Raw genomic sequence first — 21123 nt, 5'->3', positions numbered from 1 at the left:
AGGAGTCCATGAATAAATGAACCAACTTAGAATGTTTGCTGGTGTTCACTGTACATTAAATTATTGTGTGTACTAAATAACCAAAGATGATTATAGTTGTTTGAGCATAAACAAAATGTAGTAAATAGGGAAATTCTTTCTAAAGAAGAGTGAGAATTAGCACTCTAAAAGTGCTTTTTTTAATGAAAGAAAAATTTTTTTTTTTAATTACATAGTTTCTTGAGTTTTACCTACTGAAACTACTAAGACAATGGATAGAAGAAGAATAGATAAAAAATCAATAGGAAATGATGAATCATTCATTAAGGAAAAAGTTCACAAAGCATTTGGTTCTTAATGAAAAACTTACCATTTAAAAAATATGGTATTTTTGTGTTTTGTTTTTTTTAATCCTTGCTTTTAGGCTGATGACATCAGAGCTCTGCTGATAGATGCCATGCCTCCAGAGGCCTTACCTACCTGTTTTAAACCTCAAGCTACTGTAGTGAGTGCCTCTCTGATTTCACCAGCATCCACCCCCTCCTGCCTTTCTGCTGCTAGCAGCATAGACAACCTCACTGGCCCTTTAGCAGAATTGGCGGTAGGAGGAGCCTCCAATGCAGGGGATGGTGCAGCTGGTGCAGAAAGGAAGGAAGGAGAAGGTGAGTAGACCCTGTGAATGTTATTTGTTTATATGTTTTTGTGATTTTTTTGTTTGTTTTTAATAGAACAGATTCACTTTTTTCTATTGGTAATTATTGAACACTTCACTTAGAGATATCCTGTCTGTAAATTTTCATACATACAACATCTTATAGTACTTTTTCATAGAAGACTGCCAAGTTCCTTGATATCTACATTGTTCTTATTTATGTATATTCTGGGACATACATTTCCAACCATAGTACCTTGTTGAACTGAGTGTTTTTTAAGTAAATTTTATTACTGAAATTACATTAGAAAGCAACTGAGAGGTCATTTAAAGAATGAAAACTAAAATAATAGCTGGTATGTTTGGATTTTTTTAATTCATTAAAAGTATTAGAGGCTGGGCACAGTGGCTCATGCCTGTAATCCAACACTTTGAGAAGTCAAGGCGGGAGGATCACTGGAAACCAGGAGTTTGAAACAAGTCTGGGCAACATAACAAGACCCCGTCTCTACAGAAAATTTTAAAAGTTATCCAAGTGTGGTTTCAGGTCCCTGTAGTCCTAGCTACTGGAAAGGCTAAGGCAGGAAGATCACTTGAGCCCAGGAGTTCAAGGTTATAGTGAGCCATGATCACACCACTGCACTCCAGCCTGGCGTCTGTCTGGGTGACAGAGCAAGAACCTGTCTCTTAAAAACAAAAAAGCAGCTGGGCTCGGTGGCTCAACCTGTAATCCCGTGCCTTTGGGGGGCTGAGGTGAGTGGATTGCCTGAGCCTGCGGGTTCAAGACCTGCCTCGGCAATTTGGCGAGACCTCATCTCTACAATAAATCAAAAATTAGCCGGGCGTGGTAGCGCGCGCCTGTAGTTCCAGCTACTTGGAAGGCTGAGGCAGAAGGATCGCCGGAGCCCAGCAGGTCGTGGCCGCGGTGGCCGGGAACGGCCACTGCACTCCAGTCTGGGCGACAGAGTGAGACTCCAACTCAAAAAAAAAAAAAAAAGCACTAGATTATTCAATTGTCTTGTATAAATAGCATTTTATAATATTAAAATTATATTATTATTAATACCATATTAATTATAATATTCTATACTTATATTGAATTACAATAATCTGTAATTCTGCATTCTAAATAATATAAGTAGTACTGATGTGGTAAAAATAAAGCACTCTGTTTTTACTTCTAAACCAGATTCAGAGATAACTTGAAGTGTCTGAATTAAATTTTCATGTGTTCTGCACTACTTTATGCTACATAAAATCTTTACAACCAAGGTTGTAAGGGAGCCATGGCTTCCAGTAGACACTGTAATTTCCTTTAGATTCATAAAATTCTTTCTGAGAAGCTTCATTATGTTTCTGTTTCAGTTGCGGGTCTTGACATGAATATCAGCCAGTTCCTAAAAAGCCTTGGCCTTGAACACCTGCGGGATATCTTTGAAACAGAACAGGTAAACTCTCTTGTATATATTTGAATTTTTTAAGTTAAATATTAAGTTATTAATTTCCACCCGCTCTGTCCCTTTTGCTTCTTAATTGCTATTTTCAAACACTTAGTACATTTCTTTTTTAAAAATTATTTTATTTTAAAGATGTGGGGTACAAGTCAGGATTGGGTACATAAGTGGTATATGTACAGGTGAAATCTGGGCCTCCCACTGGATCTCACTTCGCCCGGATTAGGATCAGACATCCTTATTGATATTATGTGCCTTCCCCCCGCCCCCCTGGCAGTGTTCCGCTACTGCCAATCCCTTTCTTGTAGTATTATGCTAGATTCCACAGTACATTTCTATAGAAGCCAGGGGAGCCCAGTGTTTTGTACTTCTCCCCAAATTTATTAACAGATGAGAGTCTTTAACCATTATTTTATTTTTGCAAGCAGTCCAGCTCTACACATTTTGTTACTTGTCAAAACTTAGACCATGAAACTACCTCAAAAGAAAGTTTTGAATTGTCTTTGTTTTGTTTCCAAAAAGTGTTGACATTTATTCATTTTATTTCATTACTGTCGTAACTCAACTCCTGAAGCAATTACCCATTAATTTAGAAAACAAAGTAATACTAAGATAATTGTATCTTCTAAAAATTTTGCCCCCTTATGATGTTTCTGTTGTCCACTTGGAGTCTAAAATATTATTGGACCAAAAATTGACCATACATTTAAATAGACCTGTCCTATTTTCAGATACTTCTTAAATGTCTAGGAAAGTCTTAAGTATGGGGTCATCATTAGGGCATTTATGAATTAGGATTCTTCTGTTTGTCATACTAGCTTTATACAGGATAATGAGTTTTTAAGTTCATATTGTATACTTTTATTACTATAATCATCATTAAACATTGAACAATAATAAATTCCTGAGTTTAAATTGACCATAATTGATATACATGGAACTTAGAATAGGAAAGGTGTGTAGAGATCATTAAGTAATTGTCCTACATGTAGGAATCACCTTTTAACATCCATGTTAGTCCTCTAGCTAGGAAAGATAACTTGTTACAATTTGGGACAGGTGTAATAGAATGCTTATAACTTAAAGTGTGCCAAAGTCTGCCCCTATATATAATCCATTTGTTTGGGGTTCACACTTGCCTTGTTTTACATAGAACCTAATCTCAAATCTACATGAAGTTTCATGGGGCTGTATTCCCTACAGGGGCTCTCAGGGAGATTGTGTTGCCTTTCCTCTTTCAGCCATGTTACTGGAACCTCTACTTCCATGCTTACGTTGCCTTCTCCTCTGTGTGTCTTTTATAAGGATTTTGGCTTTGAGTAGGACCTGTAAATCTTATCCTGGATCATCTGATCTTAAGATCCTTAAATTAATCACATCAGCAAACACCCTTTTTCCAAATAAGGTAACATTTATTATGTTCTTGGGGATTAACCATCGATGTATCTTTTTGAGGACTACTATTCAGCCCACTGTAACATAATGTAGCCCTTCATATCTTTTTAAGACTTAGTCAATTTATGGATGTTATCCTTTCAACTGCCTACCTCGAAATTTTTCTTCTATTTTAGAATAAAACTACCTATTTTAAAAGTTATTTATATTATATAGCTTTTAAGTTCCTCACTGGCCCATTACCTCATTCTGGCTTCTTTCTAGACTTACAGTCAGATTTGGAGTTAATTAAAAGCCCCTGATTGTTTTTCTTTTTTATATCAGTTATACTGTTAAGATTATCTTCTGCTTTTTCTTATTTTTTCAGCTTATTGCATTTATTTAATTTTTTATTTTGTAATTCATTTTTAGTGCTCTTAATGATTAAAACAGTTGAGTAGCAGCAACATTGGATTAAAAGATGGCCTTATTTCTAATTATTTTCACCCTCTTCCTGGCTGTGTTTAATGATCTAAAAGACATTTAACCCATCACTTCCCTTGCCTGTAAAATACAATACCTTCAAATATCTAGTTAAAATTCTCATATTGTGCTTCCTTGTCAGTTTTTAAAATCCAGTGAAGCATCAGGTGCTCCTTTTGTCTGGTGGTGAGGACTTTGTCATCGTTTTCTTTTCCTATCATTTATTCATCCTCTGGTTTGGCGATTTCTGATAAGATTATCTTAAACAGCAAGAATCCTTTTTCCTTATTCCCTAATTGGAGGAATGAAAGCTATTTTAAAAGCGTAATACTCTGCTATAGTCATAGTACAACCATATCCCATCTTCCCAAAACATATCCACAATAATTATGTAATTTCAAACAAATTGGAATTATTTACCTAACAAACCAAAGACCTTAATTCAAACAAATAATTCCAATTTACGTTGAAAGTTTTCCAAAGAACTTTAATTTCTCTTTCATCTGGTTTGCATTGTTATTTTTTCCCTTATATTGTGTATTCTGTTGTCAGTAACTGACTTCCTGTGGCATTTTTATCTCATTTTATTGATTTTAATAGTTTGGTCTCTCAGTCAGTCCTTCTGACAGCTTATCCTGGTTCCATCAGTTTCATTGTTTGTTTTTCACTGTAGTTTTGTTCTGAGTAAATGGTTTCATTGATTTTCTTTTGACTAGAATAATTTCTATATCCTTTTCTTGATCAATATGTTGACTACAGCATTTAATGTATATTACCAAGAACAGTTCCTTTCCTCTAGATAAATGATATTACCTTTCTTTGTATTGAACTGTGCTTGACTATCTTCTGGCCCAATCATCAAGCCATTAAATTTATTTTTTTTAATTGCAGATGTATTTATCTAGGCTTCAGTTATAGACTAATAAATTCGGTAATCCTTTTCAGAACATACCCTTAGAATTTTCTCCCATCAGTATTCTGTATCAGGCCACTAATACGTGATGATGATGGTCAGCATGTTTGTGTAGTAGAGGAGGAATGAGGATGGATGTATCATACCCACTTAATTCTTGTCTATTTAGCTTTAAACCAAGGAACTATTCTAGTTCCTGAGATGCTGTGACATAATTATATGTCTTACTGCCTGTTTCTACTCATGGATACAAGTCTCCCAGTGGGTGTAGAATATAGTTATTTTATTTTTGGTCTCAAGAAAACTTCCTTCAGGGCATCTTCAGTTACTCTCTGAAATCTCTGAACTAAATTGTCTCGTTTCCCATAGTCACTTTGCCATGTTCTCTGTTAAATGATATATAACTATATCTTTGTAGTTAATTAAAAATACTACCTGTGTGACTTCTACTCTTCCTTTATAACATATCTTCCTACCTTGAACACTTTTTTAATGAGAAAGATAGATTTGATTTACATTGTGATTTCTGGAACATACATGTTATGACTTGGGAGACTGCTTGTGGACAGATTTATGGAAAACCTATGTTTTCATGGAAAATGACCATATAAATGTTGATTTCAGATTCTTGAAGACAAAGGCATAGCCTCAAATAAATTCACTTTGAATATGATTATAAAGTTAGTTCTTATTACTGCCTGCAACCTTTTGGGCCCAAATAAAAGCATAGTCTTTTCCATTAAAACTCTAATTTTTTCCTCCCACTGTAAGTAAAATGAACAAGTCTTAGAAGCTACAGGCAGACCTTCTTACAGTGACATTTGCTCTATATTCAAGATGATTTAACTGATACATGAATAATCTTTATTCTTAAGTTTATAATGGATATTCTTAAGGTTATAATTTTATTAGAAGGATGCTAGATATAAATAACTAGCCCCAAATTCCTGTGGCTTCCAGGATATAACTGAGTCAATTTAAAATGAGTTAATTTTAAAATAATTTTCAGAAAAATATTTCTAGCAACTGATAGAGCTATAAAAACCCTGAATCTTGGAGCAGCCTGTCTAAAATCCAACTAACCTGCTTTTCTTTCAGGTAATTCCATATTTTTTATTGATAACAGTAGTCTCATAGTCACTCAGCTTCAGAATTTTGGAATAATATGTAATCACTTTTGACTCTTTATCCTTTAAACCATTTCTGTTTACCAGGCCCTGTCAGTCCTCCCTTTGAACTTGCTCTTGAATTTATTCCTTCCACACTACTTCATCTTCATCTTGTCCCAGTCACTTTCCCTTCCAGATTTGCCCTTCATAATTCCACCAGTCTCATCCTTCTAAAATACAACTTTGATCACGTTACTCTGCTGAAAAGAGTTCCCAAACCCTTTAACTTGATATGTAAAGCCCCTTAAATTCTGTTCTCTGCCTGCAGTTCTGCCTTTCCCTCCTTTTATTCCTTTACACACATTGTCACTATACTCATTTTTGAACTACAGTGTTTAAAGTCCCTCAAAAGTTATATACCCTCTTAACTGATTTTCTCTTTGCACATGCTGGTCCCTCTGCCTTAAACATACTTCCATCCTTCTGCTGCCTGATTTTCACCTTCTGAGAACCTTTCCTAACCTCCTTCCTGTTCCTTTTCAGCTCTACATACAGCCCTTACCCAGCAGGTAACTTACCTTCATAAAATTTCTCATAGGGATGTCCCCAAAACATTGACCAATCTTTACCAAATTTTGTGTTTACTTGTCATCTCAAGTAAATAGCCTGAGCTTTGGTAGTACTTTGCCTGCTTCCTGGCCCCACTCTTTTACTACTGGCTATTGAAACAGTTATGTAACCTTCCAAACTGTAGTGGGTTGTTTTTAAATTAAATATACTACCAGGTGCGACTTTTTTTTGTTATGTCTAGCATAAAGAAAAGGTACTCAGTAAACATTTTATGTATGAATGAACATACATGTAAGTCCCTAAGCTTGTTATTTAATGTTTTTCAGTGGCCACTGCCTGCTAAATATGGGGATAAATTGAGTACCATGAAGCTTAAAGCAACTAAATTTAATGTTTAATTATTTTAGCTTTCTTTTCATCCTTTTAAAGAATATAAGCAGAGGAAAGACAAATATAGCTACACATCAGCTCTTCTGTGTATAATTTTTATAACTTCTGTAAACATCAGTGTCCTCATAAGGACATTAGTAGTTCTTTATGGGACATCATGAGGATTACATGAGGTAATAATGTAAATAAAATCCTTTGAACTGTGCTTGATATATAGCCAGTACACAGCAAATGTTGGATGGATGTGTTAATGGATGATATGGTTGAATGGAATTGAAAGAATAATGTATTCATTGAATGAAATTGCAAAAATACGGTATGTTTATATTCGGCTACAAGTATATAAAGTTGTGCCATTCCTTTTTGTTTTTTAGATTCCAATGTTAATATCATGTGATATCTTCTATCCTTCAATACAACCTAATATATATTTTCTTTTTTCTTAGGTTATTTATTTTCATATTCTGTGTGTGACTATAAGCATCTAATTGGATAAATACTAAGATAGCATAGGTATATTAGTTATCCACTGCTGTATAACAAATTACTCCAAAACTTAATGGCTTAAAATTACAAACATTTACTATCTCGTAGTTTCCATGGGTCAGGAATCCAAGCATAGCTTGGTTGGGTGCCTCTGGCTCAAGGTCTCCCAAGAAGTTAGGGTCAAGCTGTTAGCCAGGTCTGCAGTCTCATCTGGAGACTCAGCTGGCAAGGGTGGGGATTCACTTTAAGCTCACTCACACTGCTGTTGACTGACCTCACCTATGAGCCTCTCCATAAGGTGACCTTATGAGGTGTTTTGCTTATCAATTGCAGCTTGATAAATTACCACAAGCTTAGCAGTTTAAAACAATATACATTTTGTGAGTCAGGAGTCTGTGCACAGCTTAGTAGTATCCTATGCTTCAGGGTCTCTCAGCTGGTGCAGTCATGGTATTAGCCAGGTCTGTTATCTAAAAACTCAAATGGGGAGGGATCCTCTTCAAGTTCACATGGTTATTTGTAGAATTCAGTTCCTTGAGGCCTGTTGGACTGAAGGCTTCCTTTCTTTGCCATGACATCTTGCTTTATCAAAGCCAGCAAGGGAAAGACAGTCTTTGAGTAAATATCCATCATCATTGCTGTATTTTCTTGTTAGAATCAAGTCACTAGGCAAGCCTACACTCCAGAGGAGGGGATCACACAGGGTTTGAGTATTAGGAGGTGGGAATCATTGAGTCTGTCTGCTACAACATGGCAGCTAGCTTCCCCCAGGGTGAGCAGTCCAAGAGCACTCAAGATGAAGCCACAATCTTTTTATTACCTAATGTAAAGAGTAATATCCCATCACTTCTGCTGTACTGTATTTGTGAGAAGTGAATCAGTCTGTCCCATACTAAAGGGGAAGGGGTTGCAATGAGGGCACAAATATCAGAAAGGGGTCATTGAGATCATCTTAGAAATGCTTTTCACAATAGGTATGAGACCGCCTCTCAACCTTGCTTTCTAAACTAGTGACTTGATATCAATCAGGAATTTTTTTCTTGGTCTGGTTTGGAATTTTTGTATTCATCTTATGATTGGAACTATAAAATGAACAAATGTATTATACATTCTTCATTACTTCTGTAGATCATTGTAGAGATGACTGTGTTTTGCTGGCCTGGTGTCTACTTTCTCCAGATGTGCTTATATGTATCAGTCTAGAAAAGTTTGAGGATTCTTTGAGTTTAAGTTGCCATAGAGATATGAGATCCTGTTTTGTGTCAACCTTATTTTAAATCGAAGTTTAGAATGTAGAAGAAAAAAATGAATATCAATAACATGGTTTCTAACTTATATTAAAATCACATCTAGCTCACCTAGCTAAAAATGTAAAGGCTCTTATTATTTTGTGATCTATTCTGTTTTAAAGATGTATATTCCAGAAGTGCTGCTTTTTAAACGCTCTACTGAAGTTTTCCTTTAGGGTGATTTGAAGTGAATTGCCTGTTGTGTGCAGTGAAGCAATTATTTCTTAAATGGCCACTTAGAGGCAATATAGTAAAGTATTTCCAAAAAATGAGGGGTGTATGCTCATTGCACCAAGAAGATCGGACTCATTTTATACTATTTCACCCTCACAATAAAAATCAGCAGAGCTCCAGGCATATTTTATCAGTGTTATATGCAAATTAAACATAGAAAAAGCTATAGCTAAATAAAAATGTTGTGTTTGAGTTGGAAAAGGAATGTCTAGTAAAGGATTTCTCAGTTTTCTAAGGAAAGAGAAAAATCAAAGGCTAATCTTGTAGACTAGTATTTGAATTGTACAGGACCAACTTCTTCAGGGCTGGAAAATTTCATGTTCAGCCCTTAAGAAACCTGGCTGCCGGAGTTCATCACCTTGAATGTTCAGAACATGGCCACTGGGTGGTAGTAGAGTTGCAGTTACTTAAGTTCGCAAAGGAATTAGGTAATTCTGAGCCAACTAATCATATCGAACTACAGCGATGAATAACTCAAGAACTAAAAACTACTACACTGCATAAAAATAGAGTGTCTTTTAGGCAACAGGGATTGTTAAGTCTGAGAATTTATAAGAGAACTTAAAAACCACCCAGCTCTCTTCTTGTCCAAACTGGAATTTTTTATACAACTTCTCTATAAAATGGTCTGTAATCTAACTAAATACTTGAGATATAAATCTCACTACTTTCTAAGGCAACCTACTCCAGACTTAAATGTTTCTTAGCACTGAGAAGTTTTTCCTTATCTTTATCTAAAATCTGCTTATCTAAAACTGCGTATTCCTTTTGCCACATTCTGTTTACTTGTGTTAAACACTCCTCTCTTTCCCCTACCATTCATTTCTGCTCCCCTCTGGATACTGGGATCTGGTATTTCCCCATTTTCATTTTCAAGGTGTTGATTCCTCCAATATCTTGAGGCAAGCAAAAGATGGTAGAATGAAATAATCAAAAGGAATATAGTAGTGATCATTTTATGTTTCTATAGTATTGTTTCTCTCTCTTAAATTCTCATGCACTAAAAGCAAATTAAGGTGTATTTAGGAATATTTTAAGTGACCCAAAAAGCTGATAAGATTATCAAGGCAAACCGGGCTCGGTGGCTCAGCCTGTAATCCCGCGCCTTTGGGAGGTTGAGGTGAGTGGATTGCCTGAGCCCACGGGTTCGAGACCCGCCTGGGCAGCGAGACCTCATCTCTACAATAAATAAAAAAATCAGCCGGGCGTGGTAGCGCATGCCTGTAATTCCGGCTACTCGGAAGGCTGAGGCGGAAGGATCGCCGGAGCCCAGCAAGTCGAGGCTGCGATGGCCGGGAGCAGCCACTGCACTCCAGTCTGGGTGACAGAGTGAGACTCCAACTCCAAAAAAGGATTATCAAGGCAACTTTAAGAAGATTATAAGTTTATATTTACAAAAGAAACAAAATATTTTTTTTTAAATATGTGTGGTAATGATACATTATAGACAAATTGAAGGGGTTTTTCCTCTGAGGAACTGTTAAAGATTTCACAACTAATTTTCTTTCATTTTTCAGATTACACTAGATGTACTGGCTGATATGGGTCATGAAGAGTTGAAAGAAATAGGCATCAATGCATATGGACACCGCCACAAATTAATCAAAGGGGTAGAAAGACTTTTAGGTGGACAACAAGGTAAGCTATTCAGATAAAAGTAAATTTCAGATTAGTGGTACAAGATAAATGTCAAGGTTGGCATTTGAACTCAGGCTGTTTGGCCCCAGACCCATGCACAAAATTATTGTAATACCTTCTGCCTTCTCCATCTTAATTATTGGCCTTGTACTCCTTCTAGCTGGGAAAATCTGATAGTCAGTCTTCCCTCTTTCCTCACACTTTATATCCTAAATTTCTCTGGAATCTCTCACTGCTGTCACCTAATCCAAGCCACAATCCTCCCTCCTGGACTGTCACAGCTACCTCCCAGTTTCCCTCCAGCCTTCCCCCTTGCATCCTACCAATACCTTCTCTACACTAACCGCAGGACTTTTCAAAATGAGTATGTGATCATATCACTTTGTTGCTTAAAACCCTTCAGTAGAATTCTGTTGCTTTGAGGATGAAATCGGACGTTCACAGCATGACTTTTCTGATGTTTCTCTCTTATCTCATCTTAAACCTTTCTCCCTCTTTCACGACTACCTGCTCAGTCTTTTTCCATTGCACTTTGCTGTTGCAAGCCTCTTATCTTTTCCTTCATGTTTATAATTTATCTATTTGTTAGAAGTACTTTTACTGTAGGAAGGCAAGGGAAGAGAAAGTAAACTTACTCCACAAAGCTAATAAAATTACAAAAGTGAAACGAACTAAAAGTTAGGAGGTTTTGAACAAGGATAATGTATTCTAAAGTGATTGTAAGTAGCTGTTTCAAGCCATCCCACAAGTTTTTTAGAGGATAATTCTTATATTTTAGACCTGACTACATCGTAATTTTAGTGTGTTCCTCTCTTGTGTCAAATGTACTATCATGTATGTTCATAATTGAGTTCAGTTCAACAGATACTGGTTTAGCCCTACTGTGTGTATAGGGAACGCTGTAAGAACAGGTAAAATTGATCCCCACTTCTTCGCCTGCCTTTAGTTGTATTTGTTTAATATAACCTCATTTATTAGGTTTAAATTGTGAATAGTTTGAACTTGTTCCAAAATGTCAATTATTTATAACGAAGTTTTTTCTAAAATAGAGCCTGAGTATTATGGACTTCTGTTTTATATGTTAATTTTTCTCTCCTGTAGGCACCAATCCTTATTTGACTTTTCACTGTGTTAATCAGGGAACTATTTTGCTGGATCTTGCGCCAGAAGATAAAGAATATCAGTCAGTAGAAGAAGAGGTAATATACATTAAAAACCTTTAACATTCTTTTCCTGAAACCTGTTTTGTTTTTTAGAAGAGGTAACCTCGTCTTACATTGCCTATGGTCACTTTCCTATTATTCAGTCTCTTTTACCCATTGTAGTGGGATATTGCCAGAATTAAAATATGGTGATGGATTAGAACTATGCCACGTTACTTTCACATTATTGACCTTGGGTTTCTAATGGATGGGGCTGATCTTTCTATTCTGGAGGTTTTCTTGAAACTAAGGCAAGTAAGGATCCTACCAGAATTATTTTCTTACATTGTCATGGTGCTACCTAAGAATGATACAGAGTAAGAATCTTGCTTCATAGAACAAATATCTTCTAATCTTTATTTTTATATAGTTATAAATGTGATTATAAAATAGTATGCCTAATTTTCATAGATGTTTCTGAGTCTACCTCATTATTCTGCATCACATTTCATTTCTCCAGTCACAAGTGTTCGAAGCTCCATATTAAGGCTATTTGTTGAACCTCCTGGTAGACAGGTGCCATGGAGATTCCCTCTACTGATGGCTTATGCCTCACTTCTTACCCATAAGAAGCAAAATGCCTCATTCCATTATTCCAATTATCTTATTATGAATAAGCTACCTAATTCCATTGTTTTGCAAATACCTGGGCAGAAAAAGATATACTTACATTTTAGTTTATTTGCTTGTTTTTTAAATGAATACTCATATTGTTTCTATTCTCATACTGTACTCAGGACCATAACTCCAGGGCAGTGTTTCAGCTCATACTTAGCAGCTTATTAGGAAGATATCATGTGTTCTAGTGTCTTATTACCTAATTATTCTCCTAGGAGTTAGTAAACTCTAATAATAATGTCAAAAATATAGTGACTCTTCACAGATGGAGGAGTGAGATAGAGAATTTGCTCTGTAAGTTAATTCTATGAAAAACTTAGGTCTTTAAAATATTTTTTTCTTAATAATTATTTTTATCTTGGAGAGTGAAAGGAGGATGAATAGTGGTCAGAAGAAGACTATTTCCTTTAATAGTATATTATATTCAACTTCCCCTGGTCTATGTATATATTCTTAGAGATCCCAAGTTAAAAACTGTTAAAGTACTATGGAATATTTCACCTAGGGAACAAAAACTTATTGATTTTTAAAAATTAATTTGTTTATTTTTAGCATTTGTCCATTGGCCTATTAATTGAATGTGAGTTTTTTGCTTTGTTTTGTTTTTTACTTAATCACAATGTTGCTTCTCATTCTCAGTAACACAAAAATAGTAATTGTAGATTACTTCATGTGATTTTTTTCTATATATTCCCCCTTATGTTTACAGAAAAATCAGAGCTTTTATTAAAAAACAAATGGAAAATGCATAAATTTAATATTTATATTTGTAACTGTTTTCTTACCAGAAATACTTACCCACTAAACATGTTGATCAGTTTGTAGTGAACTATTTCTTAGTGCTGAGTTATAGACCCATCAGTGAAATAATTTAATAAAATCAAAATACAAAAAACAACAGAAGGAATGTCTTTAGGGTTCTACACTGGCCTATTTTCATAAAGTTAGTTAATTTATTTTGTTGTATAGATGCAAAGTACAATTCGAGAACACAGAGATGGTGGTAATGCTGGTGGCATCTTCAACAGATACAACGTCATTCGAGTAAGTTTTTAAAATTTCATGGTGAAAATTGGTTGCAAGGCTTACGTGAAAATCAAATCTAGACAATGAAAAACATTTTCTAAAATCATATTTTCAAACTGTCGAAGATAATTCATCGCCTATTGACCTGAAGTCAGATATTACTCTCCTTACTATTTCTCGAACTCCCCAAGGCCATATTTCACTAGAAACAGAGAAACCCTGAAAACACCAGAGCTCTAAACTGAAGGCAAGGTCAGCTTATGTTGTGAGGCATATATCAATGTTTATCTCCCTGCTCATCCACAAATTGGAAGCTTGGCTGATAGTAATTTTTTGATGTTGTTTTCATTTGAAAGTTGATTAAAAGCCTGGATCGTCCATCTCATTCAGTCAGTAATTATATCAAAATACATATATATCTTTTTAAAATAAATTTTATTATAGAGTTATGGGGTATAAGTCAGGATTAGGTACATAAGTAATCCATATGCAGGTGAAGTTTGGGCTTCCAACTGGTCCTCACTTCCCCTGGTTTGGGACCAGGTAACCAAAATACATACATCTCTTAATCTCAGTACCCTAATTTATAGTATGGAACAGTTGACTGTTATATGCTATTTTCAAAGGGATACCATGAAGATGAATGAAATCTATTGAGAACTGGCTTAATTCTTTGAGTTAACAGATGTGTGGAAGTTACACTGGTGCATGTCAGAATTATCCAGGAAACTTTTTTAAAAAATGCAGATTTACAGGTTCCATACAATTGAATTCATTAAGTTTGGAGAGGAACATACTTTTTTTTTTTTAAACTCCTGAGTTGATTTAGAGGTGGCAGCCAGAACTGGTACAGAAGTTTTAAAAAACCATAACTGAAAGTTATGTCACTAAAAACTAGAGCATTAACTGAATTACACAGACATGGCAACTTTATCATTTTTAAATTATGTCTTAAGCAAGCAAAACAAAAATGAGCCTTTCTAAAGGAAAATGTATTTTTCAGTTTAAATCATAAACATACATTTTACTGATAGTTTACTTCTTCTTCATCCTTAAAGATTCAAAAAGTTGTCAATAAGAAGTTGAGGGAACGATTCTGTCACAGACAAAAGGAAGTGTCTGAGGAGAATCACAACCATCACAATGAGCGCATGCTGTTTCATGGTGAGTAGTGTGCCTGTCATTGTAGACATCTGTGGGTGTTTGTAGGATTGCATAAAGTAAAAAACCTGTGTTAAATTGACTATGCTAGGGTTGTATTAAAAAGGGCTTGTTTTGTTTAAAAAAAAAATTACTTGCTGGTACCAGCTTTCTAATGCATTACATGTTAACAGAGGCTTTCCAAGACATGTACAAGTGAAAATAATTTATCGGAAATTGTTTCAGAAGTTGAATTACAAGTTGAGCCACCTAATGAAGTATTTTCTGTTGTAACTTGGTACTAGTACTAGTACATTATGTAAAACAGACAATCTTAGAAAATAAATTCTCCATTTATGCATTGTGAATTGCTTAATATTAATCTGCCCAGTGCAAATAGTATGCAGCTAATTGAGATTCTAGAAGTGTTGAAAAATGAATCTTTTTATCTTTATGTTTTAAGGTTCTCCTTTCATTAATGCCATTATTCATAAAGGATTTGATGAGCGGCATGCATACATAGGAGGAATGTTTGGAGCTGGGATTTATTTTGCTGAAAACTCCTCAAAAAGTAACCAGTATGTTTACGGCATTGGAGGAGGAACAGGCTGCCCGACGCACAAAGACAGATCGTGTTATATATGTCACAGGTGAGCACCCTGCCTTCAGTGTCATGGTTACCACCATCTGGTCATGAACCAAGTTTGGTTCTCAGGCTCTGCAGAAGTCACTGGTTATTCCAGTCTTACTTCCCAATAAATCATGCCGGTTGAAGGTTGGGTAGGGACAACTGATCAGCTTCTGTTGTAAGAGGAGCAATGGCAACCAAGTTGATACCAGAAGTAAAAACCAGGTACATGTCTACCAGTCATGAGCTATAATGAAACTGTCTGCATCTTGGCTTTCTCCCTGGGCTCCACTTTCCTTGCTTTGAAATCAGAACAAGAAAAAGCTGAGGATGATTTCTGTAGAACAAGAAACTCCTAGCCACATTTGTTTTGTTTTGTTTTGTTTGAGTTGGAGTCTCACTCTGTTGCTCAGACTGGAGTGCAGTGGCCGCTCTCGGCCACCGCCGCCTCGACCTGCTGGGCTCTGGCAATCCTTCCACCTCAGCCTTCCAAGTAGCTAGAATTACAGGCATGCGCTACCACGCCCAGCTGATTTTTTTGATTTATGGTAGAGATGAAGTCTCGCTGCCCAGGCGGGTCTCGAACCCGTGGGCTCAGGCAATCCACTCACCTCAACCTCCCAAAGGCGCGGGATTACAGGCTGAGCCACGGAGCCCAGCTTTTTTTTTTTTTTTTTTTGAGTTGAAGTCTCACTCTGTCGCCCAGACTGGAGTGCAGTGGCCGCTCCCGGCCACCGCAGCCTCGACCTGCTGGGCTCCGGCGATCCTTCCGCCTCAGCCTTCCAAGTAGCCGGAATTACAGGCATGTGCTACCATGCCTGGCTGATTTTTTGATGTATTGTAGAGATGAGGTCTCGCTGCCCAGGCGGGTCTCGAACCCACGGGCTCAGGCAATCCACTCACCTCAGCCTCCCAAAGGCGCAGGATTACAGGCTGAGCCACTGAGCCTGGCTCCTAGCCACATTTGAATGAAAATATACAACTTCTATAAACAAGCAGGGTCTTTCATTTGCTACTGATGGTGCTGGCGAAGTTATTTGTTTTAAGGCAGGATATGTAATTAGCCTTGAAAAGTCCAACTTCAAAATGTCAACTTTGGAATTAATAGCAAACGAATGAATATCAGCCTTTTAAATAGGATTTTAAAACCCAGAAATTGGAGATAATAGCATACTCCCTTTGAAGTCAGTGGGGAAAAATTTCTGTTCCTTTCCATGCCAGTGAAAAAATACAAAAGAATTTTACTTTACAAAAAATTGGTATTTACTATACTTTTGATTAAATTAATCAAATGCATTATTTTTATAAAGTCAGTGAACATCTTGTAATTTAGTTAAAACCTTAAAAGGACCCATATAACCTTGAAACTCATTATAATTATTACCTCAAAACTTACCTCTTTCAGTTATGTTATGAAAAATTGTCATTAGCTGTTCTGCGATGGATGCCTATGTTCAGAAAAAAACTTCCTTCCATTAAGACCTCTGTGGTTAAGAACACACAGAAATTCCTAAGAATATATAGCATGCAAAAGTAATTTTTTTAATGCTTCAAGCATAACTCTGTAGAAACAAGATGAACCTAAATAAGCAATAAGAGTGAACCTTGGTAAGGATTAATACTTTCTCATTAAAATTAGACACACAAGTTTATGTCTTAGCCAGGATTTCCTAGAAAACAGAGCCTAAGGCAAAATCATGTGACTAGTACTTCACTGTCAAATCCAGTCCTAGGAAAGCAGGAATAAGGGCCCAAAAAGAAGTGAGGGGAGGAAGGCAGCAGAGCAAACACAATGAGGTACATTAGTGAGCTGACCAAGTTCCAAAACAAGTGTATGTGATTGTTCAGTCCATGAGACATCTTCAGGGAGGCTGCATGAACTACTACGTTTCAGAATAGTAGGATATCCATGGGAGAAAGGAGTGCATTTGTCTGTTGACTTTTGTCCTTCATTGGTCAAAATTTGCCCCCCAGGATATTGATACCCCTATATTTTTGGATACTACGTGTACGTAATATGCCGTAGTGCACAAGGCAAGCCAGTGAGCAGGTATGAGCCAGTGTTCTCCACCTGCCCATCTGCTGTGTCATGGACATTTTCTTGTACCTCTACAGAATAGCCTTGGGGCAGGAAGCAGAAGGTGGAGGCCAGGGCTTGTTCAGTCAAGCTTTGTGTGACATAGTGAACTGGGAGCACACAGAATATAATGTCAGCATATTGCCACCATAATGTAGAGATGGAGCTCAAAGAGTCTTTTCCTGATGGACAGCAAAACCCTCTAGGACCTACAAGATAATGCAGTTAACCAAGACAATATCCCAGAGGATCATCAATAGCATCCAACTCAAAAAGCCCGTCCAGGCAGGACCCAGTTATCCTGGGTACAGCACAAATTTTAGTTGACTCAAAATACTCTCTCTGATTGGTCATTATGCAAAAATCATACTCCATTACTAAAAACAAACTATTTGATTAAATTATAACTGTCTATATTTAACAATGTGACCAATTATATTGCTTAGTTAAGATGTATATTACTCATATTAGGGATTGTCAAACTTTTTCTTTAAAGAGCTAGATAATAATTATTTTAGATTTTGTAGGCCATACAATTCCTTGTCAAAAGCAAGCCATGGACTGTATTTTTTTAGGAAAATGTGTGACTGTGTTTCAGTAAAAGTATATTTACAAAAATAGATGGCAGGCCAGATTTGACCCATGAACTATTGTTTGCCAACCCTTAGTGTATATAATACACATTCTTCCCAATCAGCCTTTCTGACTCTACAGTCATCTGCCCCAATTCATGTTTCACCCGTAGTATGATTTCCAGTCATATATTTAAGCTAAGTATTTTTGTTCATGATCCACTTTTATTATTATGTATTATCCCAGTTTTTACTTTTTCCTCATATTGACTAAACCCAATCTTAATTTCAGCTGCTGTTTCCATTTGCTGGTTTTCTTCACTCCATCTATTCATCCATGCAGTAACAAGTTTTTCTTTAGTTATTTCCCTTTTTCCACTAGCCAAAACTCACTGATGTGATTCCTGAGCCACACCAAAGCTACTTGAAGTATAACTAACTACTGAGCCTGACAGTTGTTTATAGTAAATCAATATATCAAATCTCAAGTCTCAGTCCGTTCCTACTTATAAATTTAAAAATGACATTTAAATTAGCTTTTCTTGTAGTAAATTATTTTTAAATTAATAAGCCTAACAATTATATGATCCTAATATTTCAAGCTTTCTTAAAAGCACTGCTTTTTTTCTTTTTCTTTAGACAAATGCTTTTCTGTAGAGTGACCCTCGGAAAATCCTTTCTTCAGTTTAGCACCATGAAAATGGCTCATGCTCCTCCAGGCCATCACTCGGTTATTGGTAGACCAAGTGTCAATGGGCTGGCATATGCTGAATATGTCATCTACAGAGGAGAGCAGGTATGTTCCTCATCAAGTAAGCACACCCAAGTGGCTAAACATGTCAATAGAGTGTGGAGACCATGTCAGATTTAAGGAGACCTTTTATGAAAGATCCACCACATAGTCTAGTAGCATTAGTCACTTCAAGCACAGAATTAAGATATCAGAACCAATCAGTACCTGTCAGCTACATAACACAATGTGAACAAGAGGATAACTGAGAAATAAAGGCCTGGGTTCTCACACCATGCTAGAGGCCCTCTCCGCTGAATTAATGCCTTGTGCCGCTTCATCCGCAGCATGGCAGTAAGAAACTGAAAGTGGCTGCCGTGTATTGGATCTTCTTCATAGATGTACCTGCCAAGGTGGTTCACTTGAGTTGAATCTATAATCTGACCATGTTGCTCACAAGAACAATAGTTTTCTGAATCATTAAGTTACAGTACATTTAATTCTGGCCCCAAAATAAGATTGAAAACTATGTGTGTGTATGTAAATACATATACAGAGAAATGTAGAGAGAGAGAGAGAAAGAGGGAGAGAGAGATAAAACTTTCTATAGTTTTCAGCCCAGGTTTGTTTTTTGGTTTATTTGGTTTTTTTGAGTCAGGGTCTCACTCTGTCATGTACGCTGGAGTGCAGTGGCATAACAGCTCACTGCAGCCTCGAGCTTCTGGGCTCATGTACCACCATGCCCAACTAATATTTGGATTTGTTGTAGAGACGAGGTCTTGCTATGTTACCTGGGTTTCTAATGCCTGAGCTCAAGCATTCCTCTTACCTCAGCCTCCCAAAGTACTGGGATTATAGGCATAAGCCAGTGTACTCGGCTTCAATCCAGTTTTTAACTATCACTATTGCTAAATGTCTACTAATTTGTCCAAAAGCAACATTAGTTTTCCTGAACTTAACTGAATTTCAAATGACTATCGTAATTACACTGAAAGGGAAAAAACAAGAAGAAAATAAGTAAATGCACATAACCTATGAAAACAGTATTTTACTATGTGCCATCAGTCTTGGGCAGGGTAGGGTGTAGATTACGGGAAAGATTTACAAGGAAATCCTGAGCTCCATTTAGCAGGTCTATTGATTGTGACACTATGAGCAATACAGTGAAACTCTTTTAGGTGTACTATAGGATTGAACAAATGAGTAAATGTGTTGATGTATTGATTTTGGGAGCCAAAGTTCTCACTGTAGAAAAAGGGACAAATACGGAATAGGGAAAGGTCATTAAAGATCCTATAGGGATGAAATTGAAGGTATTCATATAAACTCATGGTTTCTAATATATGTATATAGAAATGTGTGTGTGCGTATGTGTGCACGCACACATCCATATAAATACATGCATTCATGTATATGTTTGTGAGTATAAATATAAGTGTATGTTTACATGAGTTCATATGTACATATACTTTTTAGCTTTGTCTGCTGAAAGCAAAGAAACTCCAATAGCAATGAGCAAACCTAGAGCCCAGGTCTTGTTTCTCTAGTATCATTCCCCACTAAAAGGAACCACAGCTTCTTGGAGAAGCAGCTAATTTCAGGGCTGGAGCAGAACAGGTGCAAAGTGAGTTTCGAAAATCTTGTTATGCTAGAAAGTAATGAAGTGCTCAAAAAACAAATCTTGAGAGCATGTCACAAGGACACAGAAAGCAGCTTAAAGAGGGACTCCCACTGGCCAAATCTGGGAAAATTTGAACACCAAAATAAGTACTGTAATGAATTTTAAACCATTGGGGAAAAAATAGGAAGTCATTATTATTTATTGACAATAAATAGATAAATAAGTAAATGAAGGAGAAAGGACAGGCTCTTGATTACAGTAGAAAGCCAAGAGCAAATAGTTAGGGTCTTAGGGAGTACTGGAACGGGAAAAATCATCTTACAACCATCACTGGAAAAGATTAAATCAGGTAAGAATTATCAATGGATGCTAAATATAGGTGGTAATTTCAATAAGGAGAATATTTGTGTAGTCTTCTTATTACAAAGTTACAAAGGAGGGGGAACAGTAGTTATACATTGGAGAAAGGATCAATGTCTTGACCAGATAATCAAACTTAACATCACCAATAAGGGACAGGTACACGTATAGTATGTTTCCAGATGGATGCTCTGAGAAGGGAACAGCATCTATGCAGTATTTCAGCCAAGAATGCATAACCTCAGTCTTATCAAAATGAAAAATGTTCTATTTTGTGTGTGTGGACAGGTTATATTCTTCAAAATGCCAACATTATAAAAGAGAAAGACTGTGAAGACTTTCCAGATTAAATGAGGTCCAAGAGACATGAAAACTAAAGTTCCTGCCCCCAAATTGTATTCGGTACTGGAAGAGAAAGGACATTATTAGATCACCTGACAAAATTGGAATATAGACAATAGATAGATAAAAGTATTATGTCGTTGTAAATAAAAGTATAGGTCAGTGCTGTACTATGTAAGAGAATATCTGTATTCTTAGGAAATGTATACTGGCATATTCAGGAATAAAGGACCACG

The 21123-nt window shown here is 36.4% G+C and overlaps 1 protein-coding gene across 1 annotated transcript in view; it reads left to right on the top strand.

Moving 5' to 3' along the window:
- Nucleotides 1-21123, top strand: part of LOC103250753 (tankyrase-1) — a 188756-nt gene that overhangs the window by 157731 nt on the left and 9902 nt on the right. Inside the window, exons 18-25 of the mRNA XM_008049346.2 lie at nucleotides 404-641; nucleotides 1997-2079; nucleotides 10451-10571; nucleotides 11673-11770; nucleotides 13361-13435; nucleotides 14476-14581; nucleotides 15021-15207; nucleotides 18474-18630. Coding sequence (XP_008047537.1) covers nucleotides 404-641; nucleotides 1997-2079; nucleotides 10451-10571; nucleotides 11673-11770; nucleotides 13361-13435; nucleotides 14476-14581; nucleotides 15021-15207; nucleotides 18474-18630 — 1065 coding nt within the window. The remainder of the gene's footprint in view (nucleotides 1-403; nucleotides 642-1996; nucleotides 2080-10450; nucleotides 10572-11672; nucleotides 11771-13360; nucleotides 13436-14475; nucleotides 14582-15020; nucleotides 15208-18473; nucleotides 18631-21123) is intronic.

Source organism: Carlito syrichta, unplaced genomic scaffold (assembly GCF_000164805.1).
Source record: "Carlito syrichta isolate Samal-C Ts95f unplaced genomic scaffold, Tarsius_syrichta-2.0.1 Scaffold132473, whole genome shotgun sequence".
Lineage (NCBI taxonomy): Eukaryota > Metazoa > Chordata > Mammalia > Primates > Tarsiidae > Carlito > Carlito syrichta.
The sequence above is the reverse complement of the archived record's forward strand: the minus strand, read 5'-3'. Positions and strand labels throughout refer to the sequence as shown.